This window comes from Telmatherina bonti (assembly GCF_933228915.1).
Source record: "Telmatherina bonti genome assembly, chromosome: 23".
NCBI lineage: Eukaryota > Metazoa > Chordata > Actinopteri > Atheriniformes > Telmatherinidae > Telmatherina > Telmatherina bonti.
This window is the reverse complement of record NC_136632.1, coordinates 27,701,225-27,726,101: the sequence shown is the minus strand read 5'-3', so window position 1 is coordinate 27,726,101 and position 24,877 is coordinate 27,701,225. Positions and strand designations below refer to the sequence as shown.

General features: G+C 52.5%; 2 protein-coding genes across 3 annotated transcripts; one reads left to right on the top strand and one right to left on the bottom strand.

The window, feature by feature from the left end:
• Positions 1–6,650, bottom strand: rtcb (RNA 2',3'-cyclic phosphate and 5'-OH ligase). Its single transcript, XM_079263278.1, has 12 exons — positions 6,450–6,650; positions 3,724–3,802; positions 3,584–3,651; positions 3,405–3,504; positions 3,175–3,331; positions 2,945–3,101; positions 2,703–2,862; positions 2,431–2,606; positions 2,023–2,211; positions 990–1,100; positions 794–913; positions 1–719 (listed from the first exon to the last, which is right to left on the bottom strand). Exons 1-12 carry the CDS (start codon positions 6,540–6,542, stop codon positions 612–614), a joined length of 1,518 nt encoding a protein of 505 aa, XP_079119404.1. The 5' UTR covers positions 6,543–6,650; the 3' UTR covers positions 1–611.
• A 270-nt stretch (positions 6,651–6,920) lies between these two features.
• Positions 6,921–22,590, top strand: fbxo7 (F-box protein 7). Of its 2 annotated transcripts, XM_079263331.1 has the most exons (10): positions 6,921–7,021; positions 8,327–8,449; positions 8,524–8,731; positions 15,787–16,002; positions 16,073–16,217; positions 16,303–16,386; positions 16,841–16,936; positions 21,200–21,376; positions 21,984–22,024; positions 22,104–22,590. In XM_079263331.1, exons 2-10 carry the CDS (start codon positions 8,328–8,330, stop codon positions 22,398–22,400), a joined length of 1,386 nt encoding a protein of 461 aa, XP_079119457.1. In that variant the 5' UTR covers positions 6,921–7,021; position 8,327; the 3' UTR covers positions 22,401–22,590. The 2 variants fall into 2 exon arrangements, with proteins under 2 accessions (XP_079119457.1, XP_079119458.1); XM_079263332.1 differs by lacking the exon at positions 21,200–21,376.
• The last annotated feature ends 2,287 nt before the right edge of the window (positions 22,591–24,877 follow it).

Genomic DNA, 24,877 nt, shown 5'->3' with positions numbered 1-24,877 from the left:
TTCTCATGAAATTTAATATTTTTCACACATTTCTTTGAGTACTTTGGTGAAATTGTCAGTCTCATTTCAACACATTATTCATGTGAACGCCACGCTGACATACAGGACAGTTTTAACATATGACAAAATATTTCAGACAAAACGGCAACATCAGCACTTTATCCATAAAGTCCAATTTAAATCAATCTCCAAGTTTTTTCTTTAAAACTTATTTAAATGAGGAAATTTGGCCAAAAAATTTCCATAAATCTGCTTTTTTTCCTCCACTTTTCCTTTCAGCAGGAAAAACTCTGCTTGCAGTTTTTATTTCAGGCATCTGAGAGTAAAACTGAAGCTTAAACGGAATAAATTCAACTTTTTAATGAATTAAATTCCCGAGCAGGAAACAGGAAGTAATGTCAGCTCTCCGTCCGTAACCATAAAAAAAAAAACTTATTATTTACTGCAACACAAATCAAGCAGCTTCAGGCCAGAAAGCCTCTGAACAGAAATTCATTCTCCAAACGAAAGGAAGCCGACAGCGGAGCACCGCCCTCGGCTCGCCGTCCTGTCCCGCGCCTTTCTGTCCACGTCTCCGTGGAAACCATCTCTGGACGTGGACTGGTGCTTCTTCAGCCTTTGATCACGGCGATCGGCCGTAGTTTGATGGCTTTCTTGCTGATTCCCGCATCGTGACACGTGTTGACGACGTCCGTCACGTTTTTGTACGATTCTGGAGCCTGAAAGGAAACATAAGGAGACACCGGTTCGATTCCTCGTCTTCTACCAAACAGGAAGTGTGTGTCATCCTCACCTCTTCCATCACCAGTTTGGGTGAAGCCACCCGGATGGCGATGCCCATGTCGGCCAGTTTGTCCAGGACGTCCTGGAAGTCCAGATTCCGGCGGGACTTAGCACGGGACAGAGCGCGACCCTGGAGGAGCGGACAGTCAGTGCCCTGGAATCAAACTAACGGTGTGCGTAACGTTTTAGCATTATGCGGCTCTTACCGCTCCATGGCAGGTGGTGCCGAACGTCTCCGTCATTCCCTGCTCCGTCCCCGTGAGGACATAACTGCAGGTCCCCATCGTCCCTCCGATCAGCACCGGTTGACCCGTAAGCTGCAACAAAAACAGAAACCTTTAAAAGAAGACGACACGTCCTGCTGTTGCTCCGCCAGCCGCCGCCATTCTCACTACGGTGTCTCTGATAGGACAAACCAGATTTAAAACCGCAGTAATGGAACTAGAGCCCTATCTGGGGTAAGTGATGCTTTAAAAGCACCACAGAAGAAGACAACGTTGAGCTGCTATTCCCAGTTTCACCACTTGATGCCAGTAATCTTTCAAACTGGACCTGTTAAAAGGGAGTTTTTTCCTTCCCACTGTCGCCAGTGTGCTTGGATGGGAGGATGGGAGATGGAGTTGGTTTCCTTATAATTGGCTTTCATTATGTTTTCTTCTCTGTCTGTGAAGCGTCTTGAGATGGCATTGCCGTGATTTGACGCTATATCAATAAAGTTGAATTGAACTGAACCTGTTCAGGTCGAACTAAAATTTTAAACAACCGATCAGTTCTTTCGCCATTTTCCATCTTAGGAAAGGAAAAAGTTTTTCGCCGTGACGTTTGAACAGCTCGGACCTCCGGCAGGATTCAGACCAGTTTCGGCTGGTTTCTGATGATGTCACACGGCGCCGTCCTCACACTAACGCGCATCTTGCACGTCATGTTTAGTCAGTGTGTCCACAAGGGGGCAATGCTGAGTTCACTTCCACATTCTGACGCCAGCTGATGGCAACCGTCTGGAAACACCCGAAGAAGAAGAAATCCTCTCAGATTTTTTTTTTTTTTTTACTGTTTACAACTTCTTCTTCTGGTGCTTTCATTAGGAGATTCTTCTTCTCTGGTTGTGTGTCAGCAGTACAACTCAACACCGCCCCTCGTGGTTTCTGGTGGTATCACTTCATTTCCTGCATCCGATGATGATAGCTAAGGCAAACTGCGTAACGTTACCGACACAGGATAGGGTGAAAAGTGGCGGACCTGGTAGTCGACCGGGATCAGGGGGTGGTGCGGGGGAAAGGCCCGGGTGGATCCTTTACGGTGAACCAGCAGCGTCCTCTGCTTCCCATCTACCATGTGCTCTTCAACCTTGGCGATGTTGTGAGAAACGTCGTAGATGACGTGCATGTCGAGGTCGTCCGGCGTCGTGCCGAAAACCTTGGAGAAGGCCTGAAAGACGACATGAAGATTTTAAATCTGGGTTTTTTCTTTACAGACTTTATGACACGTCGACCAGCGTCAGCAGCTCAGGTAAGTCCAGTCACTGATGAGGTCATGGCGGGCGCTTCAGAAGCACTGTTGACAGAAGCCGGGCGTGCACTTGGAGCGATCCGGGCGTGCACCTGGAGCGGTCCGGGCGTGCACCTGGAGCGGTCCGGGCGAGCGTACCTGTCTGGTGAGGAAGGTCATGGACGAGCGGTTGACCCAGGCGTAGTTTCCTGCAGCCGCCATGCCCTTCAGGTAGTCCTGACCCTCCTGCGAGGTGATGCGAGCGCAGGCCAGCTGCCTGTCGTTCACTGTGATCTTATCGCGCTTCATCGCCTTCTCCATGGCAACCAGAGCATCTGTAATTAAAGGATCCGGTTTCTGTCATTCTATCTATAACAAGACATTTCCGGACTCTCCGTGCAACCCGCCGGAGCTGGTGGGGCGGGGCCTACCTGTCGCCACCTGATGCCCAAGGCCCCTGCTGCCGCTGTGGATCATCACGCACACCTGGCCCTTGTGGTCGATGCCCATCTTCTTGGCGGCGTAGTCGTTGTAGATCTCGTCCACTACCTGAATTTCGGCGTAGTGGTTTCCCGCTCCCAGAGTTCCCAGCTTCAACACAAAGAAACAGGAGTCGTTTCTGGGGTCCATTGCTGTCCATCTTCACCTGTAAGGGGCGGAGCCTCCAGGTTACCTGTGGCAGGCCTCTCTTCTTGGCCTTGGATGACACCTTGTTGGGGTCGGCCTGCAGCATCCGGCCGTACTCCTCGCAGTGCTCCTTGTCCTCCGCCCAGGCGTAGCCCTCCCTCAGAGACCAGTCCACCCCCATCTCCAGAGCCTCCTCCAGGTCCCTGAGGACAGGTGAGACAGGTGAGACCGACAGGTGGAGGGGGTCAGCGTTGTGTCCTGGAGCAACCAGCTTACTTGGCTCCCATCGGGATGACACCTTTGGAGCCGACGCCGACTGGGATGTGGTCGAACAGCGACTGGGCCAGCTGCTCCTTCACCGGCTGGACGTCCCGCTCGTCCAGGTTCGTCCTCAGCAGGCGGACGCCGCAGTTTATATCGAAACCAACGCCGCCTTCAACACGAAACAATGATTCTTCCTGGTTTTTACTAATCAGAAGGTAAATTTGTGATGAAACGTTTCTTACCTGGAGACACGACAGCATCTGGGTCGTTCATGTCGAATGCCGCCATGTTGCCGATGGCGAACCCGTACCCCGAGTGGACGTCCGGGAGACCGATGGACCTCTGTGGACACCAGAAACATCGTAAAGACGAATGACTGTCCTCACGCTGCTGAAAGTCCGTCTGAAACGCTCAAACTCACGTGCACGATTCCAGGCAGCGCCGCCACGTTACCGATCTGCTTCATGGCCGGCAGGAAGCCGCCCACACCTGAGGAAGACACACAGCACAGGTGAGACGGGGGGGGGACACGGCGGAGACTGTGCTAGAGCGACGGCTGACCTCCTCCTCGACAGGCGTTACGGAGCTCCTCAAACATCAGCTTCTCCAGCGACTCGTTCACGTAGAAGTTCCCTTCAACCTGCCGGAAAAGTTCAGCGTGAGACTTCACGGAGCAGAACAGGGCCACGAAGAACCGGGTCAGACGTCCAGAACAGGGCCACGAAGAACCGGGTCAGACGTCCAGAACAGGGCCACGAAGAACCGGGTCAGACGTTCAGAACAGGGCCACGAAGAACCGGGTCAGACGTCCAGGACAGAGCCGCGAACAGGGCCACGAAGAACCGGGTCAGACGTCCAGAACAGAGCCGCGAAGAACCGGGTCAGACGTCCAGAACAGGGCCGCGACGAACCGGGTCAGACGTCCAGAACAGAGCCGCGAAGAACCGGGTCAGACGTCCAGAACAGAGCCGCGAAGAACCGGGTCAGACGTCCAGAACAGGGCCGCGAAGAACCGGGTCAGACATCCAGAACAGGGCCGCGAAGAACCGGGTCAGACGTCCAGGACAGGGCCGCGACAAACCGGGTCAGACGTCCAGAACAGAGCCGCGAAGAACCGGGTCAGACGTCCAGAACAGAGCCGCGAACAGGGCCGCGAAGAACCGGGTCAGACGTCCAGAACAGAGCCGCGAACAGGGCCGCGAAGAACCGGGTCAGACGTCCAGAACAGAGCCGCGAACAGGGCCGCGAAGAACCGGGTCAGACGTCCAGAACAGGGCCACGAAGAACCGGGTCAGACGTCCAGGACAGAGCCGCGAACAGGGCCGCGAAGAACCGGGTCAGACGTCCAGAACAGAGCCGCGAACAGGGCCGCGAAGAACCGGGTCAGACGTCCAGAACAGAGCCGCGAACAGGGCCGCGAAGAACCGGGTCAGACGTCCAGAACAGGGCCACGAACAGGGCCACGAAGAACCGGGTCAGACGTCCAGAACAGAGCCGCGAACAGGGCCGCGAAGAACCGGGTCAGACGTCCAGAACAGGGCCGCGAAGAACCGGGTCAGACGTCCAGGACAGGGCCGCGAAGAACCGGGTCAGACGTCCAGGACAGGGCCGCGAAGAACCGGGTCAGACGTCCAGAACAGGGTCGCGACGAACCGGGTCAGACGTCCAGAACAGAGCCGCGAACAGGGCCGCGACGAACCGGGTCAGACGTCCAGAACAGAGCCGCGAAGAACCGGGTCAGACGTCCAGAACAGAGCCGCGAAGAACCGGGTCAGACGTCCAGAACAGAGCCGCGAACAGGGCCGCGACGAACCGGGTCAGACGTCCAGAACAGAGCCGCGAAGAACCGGGTCAGACGTCCAGAACAGAGCCGCGAAGAACCGGGTCAGACGTCCAGAACAGGGCCGCGAAGAACCGGGTCAGACGTCCAGAACAGGGCCACGAAGAACCGGGTCAGACGTCCAGAACAGGGCCGCGAAGAACCGGGTCAGACGTCCAGAACAGGGCCGCGAAGAACCGGGTCAGACGTCCAGAACAGAGCCAGCGTTCTGGCTGAGGTTCTGTGACGGTACTGGTTCAGGATCATCGTTCAGTGACGCTCCGGGTTCCGGACCTGGGTTCTGGGACGCTACCGGTTCTGTATCAGGGTTCTGGGACGCTACGGGTTCTGGATCAGGGTTCTGGGACGCTACGGGTTCTGGAACAGGGTACTGAGACGCTACGGGTTCTGGATCAGGGTTCTGGGACGCTACGGGTTCTGGATCAGGGTTCTGGGACGCTACGGGTTCTGGGACGCTACGGGTTCTGGAACAGGGTACTGAGACGCTACGGGTTCTGGATCAGGGTTCTGGGACGCTACGGGTTCTGGATCAGGGTTCTGGGACGCTACGGGTTCTGGATCAGGGTTCTGGGACGCTACGGGTTCTGGATCAGGGTTCTGGGACGCTACGGGTTCTGGATCAGGGTTCTGGGACGCTACGGGTTCTGGATCAGGGTTCTGGGACGCTACGGGTTCTGGATCAGGGTTCTGGGACGCTACGGGTTCTGGATCAGGGTTCTGGGACGCTACGGGTTCTGGATCAGGGTACTGAGACGCTACGGGTTCTGGATCAGGGTTCTGGGACGCTACGGGTTCTGGATCAGGGTTCTGGGACGCTACGGGTTCTGGATCAGGGTACTGAGACGCTACGGGTTCTGGATCAGGGTTCTGGGACGCTACGGGTTCTGGATCAGGGTTCTGGGACGCTACGGGTTCTGGATCAGGGTTCTGGGACGCTACGGGTTCTGGATCAGGGTTCTGGGACGCTACGGGTTCTGGATCAGGGTACTGAGACGCTACGGGTTCTGGATCAGGGTTCTGGGACGCTACGGGTTCTGGATCAGGGTTCTGGGACGCTACGGGTTCTGGACCAGGGTACTGAGACGCTACGGGTTCTGGGACGCTACGGGTTCTGGATCAGGGTTCTGGGACGCTACGGGTTCTGGATCAGGGTACTGAGACGCTACGGGTTCTGGATCAGGGTACTGAGACGCTACGGGTTCTGGATCAGGGTACTGAGACGCTACGGGTTCTGGGACGCTACGGGTTCTGGATCAGGGTACTGAGACGCTACGGGTTCTGGATCAGGGTACTGGGAAACATTCCTCTCATCGCTCCACACCTCCAGACATATAAAGCTAGAAGAGCCTGCTGTCAGTTCTAAGCATAGACTGAATGGGTTCTAAGACAACATAACTATGTCTGTCAGGGCTAGAGGCTAACAGGCTAGCCGGTTAGCACCGCCTACCTGCATGTTGGGAACGAAGCCTTTTTTAATCCTCCAGCAGTTACTGGTGACTTTATCCAGGTACTGCAGCTCATCGTTGTAGCTTCGGCTCATGTTTGCGCTCCACACCTGGCCGCAGGCGACCGAATTTGCTCTTAAATGCTGCGATTCTGCAGCCGTTGGACGCCACGCAGCAGAACTTACGGCGCTACGGAAGCCCGTGAGACGTGAACGCGAGTTTCAGCTCGGAATGCCGCGGAGAGATAATTACATTTAAATATTTTTCTCAAATAAAAATTATCTCATTTCATCTTTTATTTAACGTATTTTTATGCCTCTTGCTTGTGTGTATCAATAACACGTAAACTTGGTGTACTTGTAGTTTTGGTTCACCAAATACCGGAAATTACGTGATACCCTTTAAAATAAAAGCCTAACTGCTCCCCCACTTTGATTCTAAAATTATCATTTTATTTGTTTTGAAAATCCAGAGCGGAAGTTCCGTGCTGTGCGCTAAAGTTCGCAACAGCCGGTTTGTGTTTGCAGACAAAAAGACATGAAATACGCAATAAATCTTCGTATAAATCCGTCATGTAAGTGTTTTTGTCTTTAGCTTTATACCGCATTAGCTTTTACGTTAGCTTATGAAGCTAATCAGTTAGCATGACTGTGACGCAGCAGTTTTAGTATCTAACGTCCTGAAAAGAAAGCGAAATTTTCTGCACTTTGAGTCTTTTTCTGCAGCCTGTCAGGTATTTAACGCCATGTAGATCATGCATTGCGTGGGTTTACTTCTGTATAAATGTTGTTTAAAAGTGTTATGGGCGTGAATGTCAAAATTAAACTGTTTTAATAAGAGTTATTAATCATTTATTCTATAATCAGTGATATTTTTCTCTGTTAGAGAGTTAAATTAGTGTTAATAACTCAGCAGAACGTTATTGGTTGATAAGAATAAATATATGGACTGATTTCGTGTTAAAATAAGTTGTAAAAATGACTAAATGTATTACAGCTACAGTAAGAGGGTTAAAATTTCCACCAATTTCCTCTAGTTGTTCATAAACTTTAATGTTTAAGTAAAGCCTTAAAAAGTAGTCACGATGTGATGTTTATACAGATACTAGACAGAAGCCAGGGGGGTTCTGGGTAAGTTAGGGTGCAGAAAAGAACTGCTGAATCATCCTGGTGAGAGCAGCGTCTCTCAACCTCATAGCAACACAGTAACTCTTGTAAAGTCTTTTTACAGTACCCCCTAACCACTGCAAAGTCCTTTTGGTTAAGAAAGAAACATGAAAAACAGCTCTTTAACCTTTGTGTTTAGTTTATTACACTTTAATCGTGGAAAACAATGCCAAAGGTTTTGCACATCTCTACTACGCTTCAACCAGGACTCTATCTTTTGCGTTGTCAAGGCGACAGTGACTGACGGATATTATTCGGCTCGTAACAGGTGGAGTTCTATTCATGTCTGAATGTGGGATTTTGGGAGGAATAAAATGGTGTCAGTCTAACTATAAGTCCAGTTTATGAATGTACACCAAGGCCGGATCGTTATGGGCGCAGACCAGGGCCCATGTGGGGCCCACATAGGGCAAACAGCAGCAGTTGGGACATAAAAAATGTACATTAAAGCCACAGTTGCACCACAGTGTCTAGTGTATTGTTATTGGTGCCACTGGCTGAGAGATGTTAGAAATGTAGTTTCACAGTCTATCATTCACAATTTTCACAATGTTGCAGTGGGGTAGGGGGCCCCTGGAACACTGGGCCCAGGGGCCTGTGTACTTTTCATCCGGCCCTCAGACGGAGACTGGAAGCAGTTTGGTGGGAAAAACGTCCCTCTTCCTGCTTATGAGGTCATGTGATCACGGAGGCTGATGTGCTCTGGTCGTCAGAATGAAGCTGCGAGTTCGGATCAACCGGCAGACCAGTAAGGTGGACTTGGCGTCAGAGGAACCCAGTCTTTCTGAACTGAGAGATGTCGTCAAGCAGACGCTGCTGCCTTCTCAAGGACTCAGGTCAGTTTTCATCACGATTCGAGGGCCGGCTTCCTGCTGACCTGGATCTTCATCCTTGCCTCCTTCCTTTTTAGCGCCAACACAGAGTTCAGTTTGTCTCTGAACGGGTCGGAGCTCCTGTCGGACTCGGATCAGACTCTGGCATCCTGTGGCATCGTCTCTGGTGATCTGATCTGTGTCGTGCTGCCGCAGCCTCTGGCCGTCGCACCCTCAGACCCGACCAGCAGCTCCGCTGACATGGCCAGAGACGATCAGCAGACCAGCAGCCGGGCCGCTGGTCAGGTGAGCTCCGAGGACAGGTGCAGACTGTCACCATGGTAACATGGTAAAAACATGACAGGATGTGTGAGTTACACGGTGCATCAAACCCGTCTTTATTCCCACACAATAAACATTCTATAACGCTTTTTATTTCCACACACCCTGCTGAACATGCTGAACACTGATTGGTTGAACTTGTCTGATCAGTGTGTTTAATGTGCGGCGGTGCTTCTAACACACCGTCTGTCCGTTCAGTCCAACAGCTCCGTGATGCAACTGATTCCTCCTGCGTCAGGTGGAGGTGGCCTGACAGGAGCCTGCAGGGGAGGTCTGCAGCCAGACCCCCCCCCCCCACCCCCCTCTCGTTATCGGGGACATTTTCCAAATAGAAACTTGCAGTTTCATCCATTTTCCCCAGAAAATGGATGAAACTCAGAATACAGTGAAAAAATGGAGACCTGGAGCGGTCACATGACTGAAGGTGAAAGATGCGCGACTGATTAATCAGCTCTTCCTGAATAAGTGCAGTTGTACATGTTGATCTGTCTTTCCTGTCCTCTCCACCCCAACCAGTCGAGGCAGATGGCTGCCCTCCCTGAGCCGGGTTCTGCCGGAGGTTTTCTTCTTGTTAAAGGGGAGTTTTTTCCTTCCCACTGTCACCGTGTGCAGCTCAGGATGGGGGATTGGATCCAAGTTATGACTCGATGCAATCAGTTGGTTTCTATTATAGGATATGTATGAATTGGATATAAATGATGTGTATGTAAAGTGTCCTGAGACAACATTGTTGTGAAGTGGTGCTGTACAAATAAAGTTGGATTGAATTGATTGGATGCGGACGTCCACCAGGTGGCGCTGTGTCACATCTCTGCTGGGTCAGATGATTGATTAGCGATCAGTTGGTGATCAATCAGAGGTCAAACAGTGAAGCTGATTCACAGAATTTATTGTCAATCAGATTTCATTAATCCATGATGGATAAATGAAGTGTCACCGAATAAGTTTCCTTTTCCTGCCGCTTGTTGATGATTTTCATTTGTTTCTGATCTGCAAAGCTGCAGAAAAGACAGAAAAACCTAAATCTGGATGTTTTTTTTATTACTTTGGGAACTAATAAAAGATTTTAAATTTAAAAATTCCCAAACTCAGCTTGATGAAACTGTCGACGTTCAAGTTGTTTGTAAAGAATAAACATAAACTAGATGTTTATGGGTGGAAAAGTCATAAACATTATTTAACTTCACATTTAACCAACAAGCCAGTTCAGTTTAGCTTTATTTAAACACCACAAATTCACAACAATCATCTCAATTCAATTCAACTTTATTTATATAGCGTCAAATCACGGCAATGCCATCTCAAGACGCTTTACAGACAGAGGGGAAAACATAATGAAGGCCAATTCATAACAGCCTATATAAGGAAACCAACAGACTGAGTTGAGTCCAACTCAATCTCCCATCCTGAGCAAGCACACTGGCGACAGTGGGAAGGAAAAAACTCCCTTTTAACAGGAAGGAAACCTCCGGCAGAACCCGGCTCAGGACAGGCAGCCATCTGCCTCTGCTGTGTGGGGGGAAGAGGACAGAAAGACAACAGACAACAGGAACTGCTACTCCCGGCCAGGGAGACATCCAACAGGCGCGACGTCTCCGTCGTCATCCAATAGCCTCGACGTGGAACACCGAAACCTGAAACATTTTCACTCACTTTGGACTCCAAATGAAGCTCAGTCGTCCTGTCTTCCGTCTGTCTTCCGTCCGTCTCTGTCTCCTGTCCGTCTCCCGTCCGTCTTCCGTCCATCTCTGTCTCCTGTCCGTCTCCCGTCCGTCTTCCGTCCATCTCTGTCTCCTGTCCGTCTTCCGTCCATCTCTGTCTCCTGTCCGTCTCCCGTCCGTCTTCCGTCCATCTCTGTCTCCTGTCCGTCTCCCGTCCGTCTTCCGTCCATCTCTGTCTCCTGTCCGTCTCCCGTCCGTCTTCCGTCCATCTCTGTCTCCTGTCCGTCTCCCGTCCGTCTTCCGTCCATCTCTGTCTCCTGTCCGTCTTCCGTCCATCTCCCGTCCGTCTCCCGTCCGTCTTCCGTCCGTCTCTGTCTCCTGTCCGTCTCCCGTCCGTCTTCCGTCCGTCTCTGTCTCCTGTCCGTCTCCCGTCCGTCTTCCGTCCGTTTTCCGTCCGTCTCCCGTTCGTCTCCCGTCCGTCTCCCGTCCGTCTCCCGTCCGTCTTCCGTCCGTCTTCCGTCCGTCTCTTCCGTCCATCTCCCATCCGTCTCCCGTCCATCTCCCGTCCGTCTCCCGTCCATCTCCCGTCCGTCTTCCGTCCATCTCCCATCCGTCTCCCGTCCATCTCCCGTCCGTCTTCCGTCCATCTCTGTCTCCTGTCCGTCTCCTGTCCGTCTTCCGTCCGTCTTCCGTCCATCTCCCGTCCGTCTTCCGTCTGTCTCTGTCTCCTGTCCGTCTCCCGTCCGTCTTCCGTCCATCTCTGTCTCCTGTCCGTCTCCTGTCCGTCTTCCGTCCATCTCCCGTCCGTCTTCCGTCCGTCTCCCGTCCGTCTTCCGTCCGTCTCTGTCTCCTGTCCGTCTCCCGTCCGTCTTCCGTCCGTCTCTGTCTCCTGTCCGTCTCCCGTCCGTCTTCCGTCCGTCTCTGTCTCCTGTCCGTCTCCTGTCCGTCTTCCGTCCGTCTCCCGTCCGTCTTCCGTCCGTCTCTGTCTCCTGTCCGTCTCCCGTCCGTCTTCCGTCCGTCTCTGTCTCCTGTCCGTCTCCCGTCCGTCTCCCGTCCGTCTTCCGTCCGTCTCCCGTCCATCTCTTCCGTCCATCTCCCATCCGTCTCCCATCCATCTCCCGTCCGTCTCCCGTCCATCTCCCGTCCGTCTTCCGTCCGTCTTCCGTCCATCTCCCGTCCGTCTTCCGTCCGTCTCTGTCTCCTGTCCATCTCCCGTCCGTCTTCCGTCCATCTCTGTCTCCTGTCCGTCTCCTGTCCGTCTTCCGTCCGTCTTCCGTCCATCTCCCGTCCGTCTTCCGTCCATCTCCCGTCCGTCTTCCGTCCGTCTCTGTCTCCTGTCCATCTCCCGTCCGTCTTCCGTCCATCTCTGTCTCCTGTCCGTCTCCTGTCCGTCTTCCGTCCGTCTCCCGTCCGTCTCTTCCGTCCATCTCCCATCCGTCTCCCGTCCATCTCCCGTCCGTCTCCCGTCCGTCTCCCGTCCGTCTTCCGTCCGTCTCTGTCTCCTGTCCGTCTCCTGTCCGTCTTCCGTCCGTCTTCCGTCCATCTCCCGTCCGTCTTCCGTCCGTCTTCCGTCCATCTCCCGTCCGTCTTCCGTCCGTCTCTGTCTCCCATCCGTCTCCCGTCCATCTCCCGTCCGTCTTCCGTCCATCTCCCGTCCGTCTCCCGTCCATCTCCTGTCCGTCTTCCGTCCATCTCCCGTCCGTCTTCCGTCCATCTCCCATCCGTCTCCCGTCCATCTCCCGTCCGTCTTCCGTCCATCTCCCATCCGTCTTCCGTCCATCTCCCGTCCGTCTTCCGTCCATCTCCCATCCGTCTCCCGTCTGTCTTCCGTCCGTCTCTGTCTCCTGTCCGTCTCCCGTCCGTCTTCCGTCCGTCTCTGTCTCCTGTCCGTCTCCCGTCCGTCTTCCGTCCATCTCTGTCTCCTGTCCGTCTCCCGTCCGTCTTCCGTCCATCTCTGTCTCCCGTCCATCTCCCGTCCGTCTCCCGTCTGTCTTCCGTCCGTCTCTGTCTCCTGTCCGTCTCCCGTCCGTCTTCCGTCCGTCTCTGTCTCCTGTCCGTCTCCCGTCCGTCTTCCGTCCATCTCTGTCTCCTGTCCGTCTCCCGTCCGTCTTCCGTCCATCTCTGTCTCCTGTCCGTCTTCCGTCCATCTCCCGTCCGTCTCCCGTCCGTCTTCCGTCCGTCTCTGTCTCCTGTCCGTCTCCCGTCCGTCTTCCGTCCGTCTCTGTCTCCTGTCCGTCTCCCGTCCGTCTTCCGTCCGTTTTCCGTCCGTCTCCCGTTCGTCTCCCGTCCGTCTCCCGTCCGTCTTCCGTCCGTTTTCCGTCCGTCTCTGTCTCCTGTCCGTCTCCTGTCCGTCTTCCGTCCGTCTCCCGTCCGTCTTCCGTCCGTCTCCCGTCCGTCTCTTCCGTCCGTCTCCCATCCGTCTCCCGTCCATCTCCCGTCCGTCTCCCGTCCATCTCCCGTCCGTCTTCCGTCCGTCTTCCGTCCATCTCCCATCCGTCTTCCGTCCATCTCTGTCTCCTGTCCGTCTCCTGTCCGTCTTCCGTCCGTCTTCCGTCCATCTCCCGTCCGTCTTCCGTCCGTCTCTGTCTCCTGTCCGTCTCCCGTCCGTCTTCCGTCCATCTCTGTCTCCTGTCCGTCTTCCGTCCGTCTCTGTCTCCTGTCCGTCTCCCGTCCGTCTTCCGTCCGTCTCTGTCTCCTGTCCGTCTCCCGTCCGTCTTCCGTCCGTCTCTGTCTCCTGTCCGTCTCCTGTCCGTCTTCCGTCCGTCTTCCGTCCATCTCCCGTCCGTCTTCCGTCCGTCTCTGTCTCCTGTCCGTCTCCCGTCCGTCTTCCGTCCATCTCTGTCTCCTGTCCGTCTCCTGTCCGTCTTCCGTCCATCTCCCGTCCGTCTTCCGTCCGTCTCCCGTCCGTCTTCCGTCCGTCTCTGTCTCCTGTCCGTCTCCCGTCCGTCTTCCGTCCGTCTCTGTCTCCTGTCCGTCTCCCGTCCGTCTTCCGTCCGTCTCTGTCTCCTGTCCGTCTCCCGTCCGTCTTCCGTCCGTCTCTGTCTCCTGTCCGTCTCCCGTCCGTCTTCCGTCCGTCTCTGTCTCCTGTCCGTCTCCCGTCCGTTTTCCGTCCGTCTCCCGTTCGTCTCCCGTCCGTCTCCTGTCCGTCTCCCGTCCGTCTCCCGTCCGTCTTCCGTCCGTCTTCCGTCCGTCTCTGTCTCCTGTCCGTCTCCTGTCCGTCTTCCGTCCGTCTCCCGTCCGTCTTCCGTCCGTCTCCCGTCCATCTCTTCCGTCCATCTCCCATCCGTCTCCCATCCATCTCCCGTCCGTCTCCCGTCCATCTCCCGTCCGTCTTCCGTCCGTCTTCCGTCCGTCTTCCGTCCATCTCCCGTCCGTCTTCCGTCCGTCTCTGTCTCCTGTCCATCTCCCGTCCGTCTTCCGTCCATCTCTGTCTCCTGTCCGTCTCCTGTCCGTCTTCCGTCCGTCTTCCGTCCATCTCCCGTCCGTCTTCCGTCCGTCTTCCGTCCATCTCCCGTCCATCTCCCGTCCGTCTTCCGTCCGTCTTCCGTCCGTCTCTGTCTCCTGTCCGTCTTCCGTCCGTCTCCCGTCCGTCTTCCGTCCGTCTCCGTCTCTGTCTCCTGTCCGTCTCCCGTCCGTCTTCCGTCCGTCTCCCGTCCGTCTTCCGTCCGTCTCTGTCTCCTGTCCGTCTCCCGTCCGTCTTCCATCCGTCTCTGTCTCCTGTCCGTCTCCCGTCCGTCTTCCGTCCGTTTTCCGTCCGTCTCCCGTTCGTCTCCCGTCCGTCTCTCGTCCGTCTCCCGTCCGTCTTCCGTCCGTCTCTGTCTCCTGTCCATCTCCTGTCCGTCTTCCGTCCGTCTCCCGTCTGTCTTCCGTCCGTCTCCTGTCCGTCTCTCGTCCGTCTCCCGTCCATCTCCCGTCCGTCTCCCGTCCATCTCCCGTCCGTCTCCCGTCCGTCTCCCGTCCATCTCCCGTCCGTCTCCCGTCCATCTCCCATCCGTCTCCCGTCCATCTCCCGTCCGTCTTCCGTCCATCTCCCATCCGTCTCCCGTCCATCTCCCATCCGTCTCCCGTCCATCTCCCGTCCGTCTCCCGTCCATCTCCCGTCCGTCTCCCGTCCATCTCCCATCCGTCTCCTGTCCATCTCCCGTCCGTCTTCCGTCCATCTCCCATCCGTCTCCCGTCCATCTCCCGTCCGTCTTCCGTCCATCTCCCATCCGTCTCCCGTCCATCTCCCGTCCGTCTCCTGTCCATCTCCCATCCGTCTCCTGTCCATCTCCCGTCCGTCTTCCGTCCATCTCCCATCCGTCTCCCGTCCATCTCCCGTCCGTCTTCCGTCCATCTCCCGTCCGTCTCCCGTCCATCTCCCGTCCGTCTCCCGTCCGTCTTCCGTCCGTCTCTGTCTCCTGTCCATCTCCTGTCCGTCTTCCGTCCGTCTCCCGTCTGTCTTCCGTCCGTCTCCTGTCCGTCTCCCGTCCGTCTTCCGTCCGTCTCCCGTCCGTCTCTTCCGTCCATCTCCCATCCGTCTCCCGTCCATCTCCCATCCGTCTCCCGTCCATCTCTCGTCCGTCTCCCGTCCATCTCCCGTCCGTCTCCCGTCCATCTCCCGTCCGTCTCCCGTCCATCTCCCGTCCGTCTCCCGTCCATCTCCCATCCGTCTCCCGTCCATCTCCCGTCCGTCTTCCGTCCATCTCCCATCCGTCTCCCGTCCATCTCCCATCCGTCTCCCGTCCATCTCCCGTCCGTCTCCCGTCCATCTCCCATCCGTCTCCTGTCCATCTCCCGTCCGTCTTCCGTCCATCTCCCATCCGTCTCCCGTCCATCTCCCGTCCGTCTTCCGTCCATCTCCCATCCGTCTCCCGTCCATCTCCCGTCCGTCTCCTGTCCATCTCCCATCCGTCTCCTGTCCATCTCCCGTCCGTCTTCCGTCCATCTCCCATCCGTCTCCCGTCCATCTCCCGTCCGTCTTCCGTCCATCTCCCGTCCGTCTCCCGTCCATCTCCCGTCCGTCTCCCGTCCATCTCCCGTCCGTCTTCCGTCCATCTCCCATCCGTCTTCCGTCCATCTCCCGTCCGTCTTCCGTCCATCTCCCATCCGTCTCCCGTCCATCTCCCGTCCGTCTTCCGTCCATCTCCCATCCGTCTTCCGTCCATCTCCCGTCCGTCTTCCGTCCATCTCCCATCCGTCTCCCGTCCATCTCCCGTCCGTCTCCCGTCCATCTCCCGTCCGTCTTCCATCCGTCTCCCGTCCATCTCCCGTCCGTCTTCCATCCGCTGTTCTTGTGAAGATGAAGCAGATTGATCTAAATGTGACATGTTCTGAGAGAAAACCGAAGATGCTGACGTTGTTTCTGACCGTATGCAGATGATTGGCGGTCCTGCGGCGCCGCCCCAGCCCTCTGAGACGGACCCCAAACCTCCGGCCTCCGTCTGGGAACCCATGCTTTGCAGCGAGGCAGAGGACGGTCAGGCACCGCTTTCTCTGGACCTCCTCTACCACGCGGCCCAGACCACCGACCCAAAGGACGCCATCTTGGTGGCGGCACACCTCCTCATGCTGGAGACGGGCTTTGCCCCTCAGGTGAGGCTGCAGAACGGCACTTGGAAGCGGCGCTTGGAAGGGGCTGAACCACATTTGTGTTTGTGTTCAGGGCAGCGAGGGAAGGGCCGGCGAGATGCCTGCAGGGTGGCGGTCTGCAGGCGGAGTCTACAGGCTGGACTACACCCACCCTCTGTGTGACAACAGCCGGGCGTCGGTGGTTGGCGTCAGCATGGGACCCCTGCTGGTCATCAACGGTGAGTTGGGACCCGACCCAGACGGCCGTCGCTCGGATGGATTTTTACTCCTCTTTTACCTCCTGTGTGTTTCGCTCTCCTGCAGCGACGGTGAAGGTGACGGAAACCGTCGACTTGGTCCGGAAGCTGCAGCTGAAGGCGTCCAGCTACGTGACGGCCGAGTGGGCAGGTAGAGCTGTGATTGGTCGGTCTAAGGCCTGGGATGTACTTGCTGCAGGCAACGCATCATGGGGACCTTTGGCCTGCAGGCTGCCTGTGCTGACGCGAGGTCACGTGTTGATGCAGCAGGAAGTTGAACGCTGCTGACAGGAACATGAACACGGGTTCGGAGGTGAACACAATGGTGGATGGAGCTTCGCATTTCATTTTATGATAGTTCCTCACGTTGCACGGCGACAGACAGCCTGACAGTCAGCTGCTGTTTACTGAAATGACACACCGGCAGGTTGACCTTTTCACCACCGCTGCCCCCTAGCGGTGACCTCCAGTACTGAACGTTTTGGCCGCAGCATGATTGCGTTGTTTGCAGCTAGTATTTACACTGACGTAGCTGACTGTTGGCGTGAACATAACGTACAACCCGCCTCTCGTTGCGGTGTTTGGTGTCTGTTGGGCTTGTTCAGGTGGAAGTGCTGCTGCAGCCTTTAAAGATCTGAAGAAACTGTCCCGGATCTTCAAGGACCAGCTGGCGTACCCACTGATCGCCGCCGCCAGAGAAGGTAGATGCTCCCAAACACATGCTGCGTCACATTTCTATTCTCTGAACTGTAAAGCAGAAAAACACAGATTCACGTTCATCTTGTCTCCGTTACTGTTTATAAATAAAGAAAAAAATCACTTCTTTTTCTGTGAAAAGGAACAAATTTGTGTGTATTAAATGAAACTTAATTATCTCCAGAATGGAGAAGAAAAGATTCTTAAATGATGTTTGGATTTAAAACAAACTAAAACAGTTTAAAAAGTTAAACTGAAGCTGAAAAAATGAACAAGGTCAAGGATTTTCTCGTGTTTGTCCTGATGAGACAAAAGCTGCAGAAAATAACAGAATTATTCAGATTTTTTATGAATGTTTTTGTCTTTAATGGAGGATCTACTGACGAAGTATGTTTTATATTTTGATGAGATGAACTGGAACTTTCCGCCTTTGACGACCAATAGAGGATGCCAACGGCTTTCAGACATGATTTTTTTTCCTCATATTTTTTATAATGAAAAAATATAATTAAATAATATAATTTTTGAAAAATATTTTTAATTATAGTTTTAAAAAATATTCATTATCATATCGTTATTTTTAGTTTTTATATTTCAAATGATTTTTACTTTTCCTATATATATATTTAATTTTTTATATAAATTGTTTTATATTTACATGATTTTTTTTTTTTTTTTTTTTGACGATTTTCATTATTTTTTTATTTATATTTTATTTATTTTTTATTTATATATATATATAAATATATATTTATATATATATAAATATATATTTATTTATTTATATATTTTTATTTATTTATATATATATTTATATATATTTATATATATATATATATATATATATATATATATATTTGTTAAATATGTTTCTGTCCCTTATCCGGGGTCGGGTCGCGGGGGCAGCAGCCTAAGCAGGGAAGCCCAGACTTCCCTCTCCCCAGTCACATTTGCCAACTCTGCGGGGGGATCCCGAGGCGTTCCCAGGCCAGCCGAGAGATATAATCCCTCCAGCGTGTCCTGGGTCTTTCCCGGGGTCTCCTCCCAGAGGGACGTGCCTGGAACACCTCACCAGGGAGGTCCAGGAGGTATCCTGACCAGATGCCCGAGCCACCTCAACTGGTTCCTCTCGATGCGGAGGAGCAGCGGCTCTACTCTGATCTCCTCCCGGATGACCGAGCTCCTCACCCTATCTCTAAGGGAGAGCCCGGCCACCCTGCGGAGGAAACCCATTTCAGCCGCCTGTATACGAGATCTGGTTCTTTCGGTCACGACCCACAGCTCATGACCATAGGTGAGGGTAGGAACGTAGATCGACTGGTAAATCGAGAGCTTCGCCTTCTGGCTCAGCTCCTTCTTCACCACGACAGACCGGCGCAGAGCCCGCATTACTGCAGACGCCGCACCAATCCGTCTGTCGATCTCGCGCTCCATCCTTCCCTCACTCGTGAACAAGACCCCGAGATATTTAAACTCCTCCACTTGAGGCAGGACCTGACTCCCGACCCGGAGAGGACAATCCACCCTATTCCGGCTGAGGACCATGGTCTCAGATTTGGAGGTGCTGATTCTCATCCCAGCCGCTTCACACTCGGCCGCGAATCACTCAAGTGAGAGCTGGAGATCACATCCAGATGAAGGCAACAGGACCACGTCATCCGCAAAAAGCAGGGACCCAATCCTGAGGCCACCAAGCCGGATCCCCTCAACACCTCGGCTGCGCCTAGAAATTCTGTCCATATAAGTTATGAACAGAATCGGTGATAAAGGGCAGCCTTGGCGGAGTCCAACCCTCACCAGAAACGAATCCGACTTACTACCGGCAATGTGGACCAAGCTCTGACACCTGTCGTACAGGGACCGGACAGCTCATACAAGGGGGTCCGGTACCCCATACTCCCGGAGTACCCCCTACAGGAGCCCCCGGGGGACACGGTCGAATGCCTTCTCCAGGTCCACAAAGCACATGTAGACTGGTTGGGCAAACTCCCATGCCCCCTCCAGGACCCCAGAGAGGGTATAGAGCTGGTCCACTGTTCCGGGACCAGGACGAAAACCACACTGCTCCTCCTCAATCCGAGATTCGACTATCCGGCGGACCCTCCTCTCCAGGACCCCTGAATAGACCTTACCAGGGAGGCTGAAGAGTGTGATTCCCCTGTAATTGGAACACACCCTCCAGTCCCCCTTCTTAAAAAGGGGGACCACCACCCCAGTCTGCCAGTCCAGCGGTACTGTCCCCGATGTCCACGCAATGCTGCAGAGGCGTGTCAGCCAGGACAGCCCCACAGCATCCAGAGCCTTAAGGAACTCCGGGCGGATCTCGTCCACCCCCGGGGCCTTGCTGCCAAGGAGCTTTTTGACCACCTCAGCGACTTCAGCCCCAGAGATAGGAGAGTCCACCAGCTCTGCTTCCTCATCGGAAGACGTGTTGGTAGGATTGAGGAGGTCTTCGAAGTATTCCCTCCACCGACCCACAACGTCCCAAGTTGAGGTCAGCAGCTCCCTATCTCCACTGTACACAGTGTTGATGGAGCACTGCTTCCCCCTCCTGAGCCGCCGGATGGTGGACCAGAATCTCCTCGAAGCCGTCCGGAAGTCTTTCTCCAAGGCCTCGCCGAACTCCTTCCACACCCAAGTTTTTGCACTGGCGAGAGCCGAAGCCGCATGCCGCTTAGCCTGTCGGTATCTATCAGCTGCCGCCAGAGTCCCACAGGCCAAGAAGTCCCGATAGGACTCCTTCTTCAGCTTGACGGCATCCCTCACTGCTGGTGTCCACCAACGAGTCCTGGGATTACCGCCACGACAGGCACCAACAACCTTACAGCCACAGCTCCGGCCGGCCGCTTCAGCAATAGAGGCATGGAACACAGCCCATTCGGACTCAATGTCCCCCACCTCACTCGGGACATGGTTGAAGCTCTGCTGAAGGTGGGAGTTGAAGCTCGCTCTGACGGGGGACTCAGCCAGACGTTCCCAGCAGACCCTCACAACACGTTTGGGCCTGCCAGCTCTGACCGGCTTCCTCCCCCACCATCTGAGCCAACTTACCATCAGGTGGTGATCAGTTGACAGCTCCGCCCCCCTCTTCACCCGAGTGTCCAAGGCATGTGGCCGCAGGTCCGACGATACGACTACAAAATCGATCATGGAACTGCGACCCAGGGAATCCTGATGCCAGGTGTACATATGGACACTCTGATGTTGGAACATGGTGTTCGTTATGGACAGAAGTCCAATAACAAAACACCATTTGGGTTCAGAGGGGGGGGGACCATGCCTCCCAATCACTCCCCTCCAGGTCTCACTGTCATTGCCCACGTGAGCATTGAAGTCCCCCAGCAGAACAATGGAGTCCCCAGAAGGAGCACCCTCCAGCACTCCCTCCAAGGACTCCAGAAAGGGTGGGTACTCTGAACTGCTGTTCGGTGCATAAGCACAGACAACAGTCAGGACCCGTCCCCCCACCCGGAGGCGGAGGGAAACTACCCTTTCATCCACCGGGGTAAACCCCAACGTGCAGGCACCAAGCTGGGGGCTGATGAGAATGCCCACACCTGCTCGGCGCCTCTCACCATGAGCAACTCCAGAGTGGAAGAAGGTCCAGCCCCTCTCGAGGGTTCTGGTTCCAGAGCCCAAGCCATGCGTCGAGGTGAGTCCAACTATATCTAGCCGGAACCGCTCAACCTCGCGCACAAGCTCCTTGTGCTCGAGTCCTCCAAGCCGGACTTGGTCTGGTCCCTCCCCAAGACACCTGTTTCCATGGTGACCCTACCTGGGGCATAAAGCCCCCGACAACATAGCTGCTAGGATCTTCAGGACACACAAACCCCTCCACCACGATAAGGTGACGGCTCAGGGAGGGAGACATTTTTAACTTAAATGTTTTTGGGTTTTTTTCCCATATGAAAGCAGGTGAACAGTGTTGTGGGAAAACTGAGTCAGGATGAGGTGGACAAAGACGATCAAGATTTATTAGAATAAGACGAGTAAATCAACGGATAAAAAGAGGAAAAACAAAGTAGTTCTGGATGCAGACAGAAAGTGGGACAACTCACATCATGGTTGTCCAGATCCTGGACGGATCTGCGGTCTCGTTTCAGACAAGCAGAGCCGTGTTGTACATTCAGACACACGAGTTGACGTTGACGTGGAGTACAGCAACGTCAATGCTGACGAGGGAAAGCAGGAAGTGCTGAAGATCAGCCGTGACGACAGAAACGTTTGTCAGATAAAGTCATGTGACCATCAGGTGTCTTATTTTCCAGCCATGGCTCTGCCGGTGGCGTTCGGCCTGCCGGTTCTCCCGCCGGAGCTCCTCCTCCGAGTCCTCCGGCTGCTAGATGCCTGCTCCGTGGTCAGGCTGTCGGCGGTCAGCCGCCACTTCAACGTCGCTGCCGCCGACTCCACGCTGTGGAGACACCTGTACCGCCGAGACTTCCCAGGTGAGACCAGAGCTCCAGCTTCAGAGGTTATTTCAGTGATCAGCAGCATGAAACATGTTGGTTGCCTGGTTACCAACAACTGTCGGACTCACCTGGAGGTTTCATTACATCCTCAGTCATGTCTGGGAATCAGCAGCCATCTTTAATGCGTGAAGTTGGGGGGATGAAGTCCTCGCCGATGTCGGGTATGCGACTACGGGAGGCGTCTTGTTGCTACGGGAGGCATCTTGTTGCTATGGGAGGCGTCTTGTTGCTACGGGAGGCGTCTTGTTGCTCTGTCCGAGCACGGAAAAGAACTTGTTTGTAAATCTGACGAAGGATTTTCATTAAAATAAAACTAAGAACACATTTACTAAGATTTGTGAGAAACGATCGGTGACTGAGTCCCACAGAGGACATCAGTGGCCTGACCGGCTTTGATTGACAGCTCTCTGAGCCAATCACAGCTTCAGGTCTGTTTCCCGTCCCGGTTTGGCTCAAAATGAACTCGTTGACGCTTCAAACGGACGATGAAGCGAAACCTTCAGGATGTGGAGCAGATATGCAGTTGTCATGACGACAAGGAGCGTCTGTTTTTAATCTGCTGGATGTGTTTGTGGTTGTTCAGATTCAGATGGCGGCAGGTCCAGAGACACGGACTGGAAGGAGGTGAGGAGCTCTGTTCTCTCCATGGTTTTCACCTCGGATGGGAAGTTTCTAATCAACTCGGATGTTTCTCCTCCTTCAGCTCTACAAGAACGCCCATCGGAGCCGCTCTGAACGCCGCCGTGCACGCCATCACCACCCCTTGCCCCCGCCCTCTCACTGGGACATCTTCACCACGCCCCGTCCCTTCCTCCCTACGGTGCCGGGAATCATCGGGGGGGAGTATGACCAAAGGCCGGCCCTCCCTCACGCCCTGCTGCCCCGGCCCCGCTACGACCCCATCGGCCCCATCGCAGATCCCAGTGCACGGCCTCGCTCCGGTCTGCACAGACCGCCACGGGGGGGGCGAGCCTCAGACATCCGGCAAGGGTTCATCTGATGACTCGTTCCAGGACTCCCCAATAAGCACAGCTGTTTGTCACTTCCTGTTGGCGGTCAGACAGGTGAGCGTGAGATGAAGCTCCTCCCACCTGAACTCTTCGGATGAACGTGTTCAGACCAGATTCCTCCTGGTTTTCCAGAAGTTTCTGTTTCTTCTCCTGAAAAGATGTTAATAAAACAACTTGTGTTTTCCATTTCGTTTCTGACGGAAAGAAAAGTGTTTGGATTCAGTTTAATTTGGATCAAACTGGTTTCATTTGAGATTAAAACGGGTTTAATTTGGATCAAACTGGTTTAATTTGAGATTAAAACAGGTTTAATTTGGATCAAACTGGTTTCATTTGAGATTAAAACGGGTTTAATTTGGATCAAACTGGTTTCATTTGAGATTAAAACGGGTTTAATTTGGATCAAACTGGTTTCATTTGAAATTTAAACAGTTTTAATTTGGATCAAACTGGTTTCATCTGAAAATAAAATGGTTTTATTTTGATCAAACTAGTTTAAGATTAAAACAGGTTTAATTTGGATCAAAATGGTTTCATTTTAGATTAAAACAGCTTTTATTTGGATCAAACTGGTTTAATTTGAAATTTAAACAGGTTTAATTTGGATCAAACTGGTTTCATCTGAAAATAAAATGGTTTTATTTTGATCAAACTAGTTTAAGATTAAAACAGGTTTAATTTGGATCAAACTGGTTTAATTTGAGATTAAAAGGTTTAATTTGGATCAAACTGGTTTCATTTGAGATTAAAACGGGTTTAATTTGGATCAAACTGGTTTCATTTGAGATTAAAACGGGTTTAATTTGGATCAAACTGGTTTCATTTGAAATTTAAACAGTTTTAATTTGGATCAAACTGGTTTCATCTGAAAATAAAATGGTTTTATTTTGATCAAACTAGTTTAAGATTAAAACAGGTTTAATTTGGATCAAAATGGTTTCATTTTAGATTAAAACAGCTTTTATTTGGATCAAACTGGTTTAATTTGAAATTTAAACAGGTTTAATTTGGATCAAACTGGTTTCATCTGAAAATAAAATGGTTTTATTTTGATCAAACTAGTTTAAGATTAAAACAGGTTTAATTTGGATCAAAATGGTTTCATTTTAGATTAAAACAGCTTTTATTTGGATCAAACTGGTTTAATTTGAAATTTAAACAGGTTTAATTTGGATCAAACTGGTTTCATCTGAAAATAAAATGGTTTTATTTTGATCAAACTAGTTTAATTTGAGATTAAATTTGAGATTAAAACAAGTTTTGTTTGGTTAAAACTGGTTTCATTGGGATCATATATAATATACATATTTTTAACGTGACTCCCTTGTTGGTTCTGGTCTTTAATAAGTGACAATCTTCATAAGTGACATAAATTATTAGTTTATTACGCAGGTGAAGGCATTTTGCTCCCTTGTACATCTTTAGGTCTGATATTTGGCGACTTTCTCTTCCTCCAAGCAGGAAAGTGGTGAAAAGTGCTGGAGAAACCGATCATACAGCAAGCAAATCTATTTTCTGCCCTGAATTGTGACCAAAACAAACGCTGCATGCTGCCGGACGTTACATCAGACGCCAACATGTCGAGATGACGCATGAGGCACAGCCGATGACGTTCCATTCCCCATTATATCCACATACAAAACTACATAAAAATAATTCTAATTTATATAAGATAAATAATCGCGGTAACAATTCGGTGTTGCATGTTAAAGATGAAACATACACGTTCAGTAATTAAAAATTCATTTTGATTTCCGGTCTCCTCCAGCGCGTGAGAAAGATGACGTCTTCTTTTGTCTTTAAACAAAAGGGTTCGCTTGTTTAAGATGAACTGCTTCCACCTGCAGCTGGGTGCAGCCCGCACGGGCGGGGTTTGCTGCGGCGCATCGGTGTTGTGTCGGATTGTGTCACCGGTCAGAAAATGACCTCATGGTGAATAAACCTGCCTGGTTATCCTTCCTGAACTAACTGCTGCCGCGTGCAGTTTCAGGTGCCAGCGTTATTAAGGTTATTAAGAAATAACCTGAAGAGAAGAGAAAGTTAAAAATGGAGAAAGCACGCTGACAGTCTCGTGCGGAGCGTCCGTGACCCGGCTAGCTTCGGCTAACTTTAGCTTGTAGCTCGCTACTTTTAAACATGAAGAAACGTGGAGGGAGCGCGTGAGTGTTTGTTTGGTTGCAGGTAAGTTACAGCAGTTTTAACACAACCAGAGGGTTTAGTTTGTGTCACGAACCCAGTTCACCTGCCTACTATTTGTGAGCCGCTAAGTACCGTTTGACGTCACGACTGGAAATTAGTTCATAAAACAGTAAAAATGAATTAAACTAAATAGTTCATAGTGGGGATGGATTTTTGTCCTCGAGGGCTGCCATACAACAGGGTTTAGATGCTTTACAGCTCCAACACGCCTGATGAGTAATCAGATTACTGTCAGCAGCAAGCTGTTGAACCATCACACTTGTTTCTT